The sequence below is a fragment of the Myotis brandtii genome, unplaced genomic scaffold (assembly GCF_000412655.1).
Source record: "Myotis brandtii unplaced genomic scaffold, ASM41265v1 scaffold150, whole genome shotgun sequence".
Classification (NCBI taxonomy): Eukaryota; Metazoa; Chordata; class Mammalia; order Chiroptera; family Vespertilionidae; genus Myotis; species Myotis brandtii.
In genome coordinates, this window is record NW_005355411.1 from 262,278 (window position 1) to 266,447 (window position 4,170).

Genomic DNA, 4,170 nt, shown 5'->3' on the forward strand with positions numbered 1-4,170 from the left:
TATTTTGAAGAAAAACAAAACGGGAATACAATATTTGTATTTGCATGTGGCCCGTGGGCCGTAGTTTGAGTACCCCTGAGTTTACCATTATAAACCCACTTTTGCCCCACCCTGTATTTAAAGAGAAGACAAGGTTCACTGATGGACTCAATGGGAGAAGCAGGAAGACGTTAATGAAAATCTGGACTAAAAAATGACTCCAGCCCTAACTGGTATTGCTCAGTGGATAGAGCGTTGGCCTGCAGACTAAAGGGTCCCAGGCTCGATTCCTGGATTCCTGTCAAGGGCATGTACCGTGGTTGCGGGCACATCCCCAGTAGGGGGTGTGCAGGAGCTGGCTGATTGATGTTTCTCTCTCATCGATGTTTCTAACTCTCTATCCCTCTCCCTTCCTCTCTGTAAAAATTCAATAAAATATATTTTTTTAAAAATGACTCCAGCCCTGGCTAGGGTGGCTCACTTGGGTGGGTTGTAGGTTCATTTCCTAAGCTGGGCATATGCCTGAGTTGTGGGTTCCATCCCCGGTAGGGGACGTGCAGGAGGCAGCCAATCAATGTTTCGCTCTCACATGGATGTTTCTCTCTCTCCCTCTCTACCTCAAAACAAAACAAAACAAAAAATCAATAAAAATGTTTTTAAAAGAATGGCTCCAGGAATTATGTGGCCTGAGCTACTGGGAAGATGGAATGCCCCTTAAAGAAATGAGGAATATGATTGAAGTGCAGAATGAGGGGCAATTCTAGAGTGCATGGTGAAACAAATTTTAAGATGATGATTACATATCCAAGTACAAACATGTCCTATCTCCATTCAACTCAATGGAATTCCTTAAGTTACAGCTTTTGTTTTGGTTTTCAAAACTTAAATTTGATTCTGTAAGTTTTTCACTTATCTCAGACATATCATGATTTTGCTTTAATAGGTAATGACCTCCGCTCTGATTAATACTTGCAGACATATTATATTCACAGCATCGTTCCACATTCTTCTGAATGCTTCGACTGCGCAGGTGATGTGGCAGAGGATGATGGATCTTCCTGCGTTCTAGGACAGAACAGAAGTGAATCATTCTGTAATCGCTCATAATCCTAGTTAGAAATAAAACTGTTTTAAAAAAGCCTTCATGTGAAGTAACTATGTAGTGACAATCTTATTTTATGCAAAATAAGAAATATACTTGTCTTCATTCATAGTTCTTGACATTGAGGTTAATATGAAAATGTTAAAGAAGGCCTTATCTAGCCCAACCAGCATGGCTCAGTGTTTCAGCATCCGCCTATGAGCCAGGAGGTCACCATTTGATTCGTCAGGGCACATGCCTGGGTTGTAGGCTCCATACCCACTGAGGGCATGCAGGTGGCAACCAATCAATGATTCTCTCTCATCATTGATGTTTCTAACTCTCTCTCCCTCTCTCTTCCTCTCTGAAATCAATAAAAATATGTATTTTTTAAAAAGGTCTTAATCGGAAAATAGTAGTGTGGATCCCATCAATATATACAAGTTCTTCAAAGAAAGAGTCCTAAATGAGACTGTGTTTCAAAACACGTAGAATAAAAGGTGAAAGCACAGGTAGTGCTTTGGAATTCTGCTCCTATGGTTGTAGGACTGAGGCCCTCAGCTCCCAGAGTCCACATGCTCTTTCCTCTTTGCTTTAAGGATAATGGAAAACCACCTCTGCTACTTCTTCTTGTCTCTTAACTTTAGACACTTTTAAAAAGATCACAGATGAGGTCAGGTGATTTTGCACATTTCTGGTGTTGTCAATCCTCACTGGAGGATATTTTTTCCATTGATTTTTAGAGAGTGTGGATGGAAGGGGGGCGGGGAGAGAGAGAGAGAGAGAGAGAGAGAGAAATATCAATGTGACAGAGACACATTGATTGGTGGGTCCTGCACCCACCCTAGAGGGCAGGGGATTAAATCTGCAACCCAGGTATATGTCCCTTGGGAATCCACTGTGACCCTTCGGTGCAAGGGCCAAAGCTGTAACCACAGGGCTCCACCAGCCAGAGCTGATTTAGCTCTTTCCATGAGACACCTGGATTCTTTCCTGTGTACCTTTTATTTTTGATAATATTAATATGTACTGTTGTACTGTCACAAATTGTAACCATGAATATAACAGTACATTACTCTCCTTGATAATTTCTACCTTCTGTACTATAGGCAAGGTTGTCCATTTAAAAAGTTAGCCCCACCTGGTTTAGCTCAATGGCTACAGCATCGGCCTGCAGACTGAAGGGTCCCAGGTTCGATTCCAGTCAAGGGCACATGCCCAGGTTGTGGGCCCAATTCCCCAGTGGTAGGTGTGCAGGAGACAGCCAATCAATGATTCTCATCATTGATGTTTCTATCTCTCTCTCCCTCTTTCTTCCTCTCTGAAATCAATAAAAATATTTATAAATAAATAAATAAACAAATAATTAGTGAACTGACCAGTGTAGCTTAGTTGGTTGAGCATCATCCTTTGCACCAAATGGTCACCGGTTCAACTCCCGGTCAGGGCACACACACAGGTTGTGGGTTTGATCCCCAGTGCACATAGGAGGCAACCAAATGATGTTTCTCTCTCACATCGATGTTCTTTCTCTCTCTCTCTCTCCCCCTCCCTTCTCTCTATCTAAAATCAACAAGAAATATATTTTTTAAAAATTCAAAAATTAGTTAAATAATGCTATTCCTCTACTCGAAAGTTCTCACGGGTGTCTCAACTCATATGGAATGAAAGCAAGGTCTTAAATGGTCTCCCACGGCAATGCGTGACCAGTATCTCAGAACTTCCAGCAGCCACACCACTGTCATTATCTCCAGTCATTTTCCCTCTTGCTCATTACTGGCTATGCAGACAAGTTTCTAGAACAGCCGTGGGCAAACTACGGCCCGCAGGCCGGATCCGGCCCGTTTGAAATGAATAAAACTAAAAAAAAAAAAGACCGTACCCTTTTATGTAATGATGTTTACTTTGAATTTATATTAGTTCACACAAACACTCCATCCATGCTTTTGTTCCGGCCCTCCGGTCCAGTTTAAGAACCCATTGTGGCCCTCAAGTCAAAAAGTTTGCCCACCCCTGGACTAAAGTTTGACTCCTCCATGTACTTATCCCGGCAACTTTTCTGAGTTCTGATTTGCTCATCTGGATTATTTCAAAGCTATGTATTACACACCTCACCAGGATATTTTGAGTACTGAATATGATGTTGTATGAGATAATATCAACCACATAAGAACCATCGATAAATGTCAATTTCCTTCTTCTGGAATTTTTATGGTTTTATCTCAATAGTCTGTTTCCCTTACCTCTCAAAGAACCTACATATCTCCTGCTATATATTTTTCAATTATTCAGAGATGTTTCTTCTCACTTTGAGAGATGTTTGATGATCTGTCTAGATAATTTTCTCTACTCTTGTCATTATCAGGATGGTATTCATAGCCCATCATTCCATCTCTTCCTCGTCCTGTACTGCAAATATACAAAAAGAAATTGCAATATTGTAACCATTACTATTGTGCCCCCACTAAATATCTTACCATTTTTATATTTGTTTCAAATGTATCTTTCAACAGAAAATCATATAATTTTTTTTAGATTCTACATATACTTAAGATCATATGGTACTAGTTTTTCTCTGTCTGACCTGATTTCACTTAGCATAATGTCCCTGAGGCACATCCATGTTGTTATAAATGGCAAGATTTTATTCTTTTATGTGGCTGAATAACCCATCACAATTTTTTTTTTATCCATTCATCCATCAATGGACACTTAAATTTCTTTTCCATATTTTGGCTATTATAAATAACACTTCAATGAACAAGGGAGGTGCATATGTATTTTTGAATTAGTATTTTTGTTTCCTCCAGATAAATAATTAGATGTAGAATTGAAATCATAAAATAGTTCTATGTTTTAAAATGCTTTGAGGAACCTCCAACAACAGTATACATTGGTTTCCTTTTCTCCACATCCTCACCAACAATTATTTTTTTAAATATATATTTTATTAACTTTTTTTACAGAGAGGAAGGGAGAGGGATAGAGAGTTAGAAACATCCATGAGAGAGAAACATCGATCAGCTGCCTTCTGCACACTCCCTACTGGGGATGTGCCCGCAACCAAGGTACATGCCCTTGACTGGAATCGAACCTGGGACCCTTCAGTC

The 4,170-nt window shown here is 39.9% G+C and overlaps 1 protein-coding gene and 1 pseudogene across 1 annotated transcript in view; both read right to left on the reverse strand.

Annotated features, from left to right (window-relative positions):
• LOC102258493 overlaps nucleotides 1-4,170 on the reverse strand; it is a 43,237-nt pseudogene that overhangs the window by 35,109 nt on the left and 3,958 nt on the right.
• Nucleotides 1-4,170, reverse strand: part of LOC102257880 (zinc finger protein 615-like) — a 29,801-nt gene that overhangs the window by 4,549 nt on the left and 21,082 nt on the right. Inside the window, exon 6 of the mRNA XM_014535754.1 lies at nucleotides 931-1,044. Coding sequence (XP_014391240.1) covers nucleotides 931-1,044 — 114 coding nt within the window. The remainder of the gene's footprint in view (nucleotides 1-930; nucleotides 1,045-4,170) is intronic.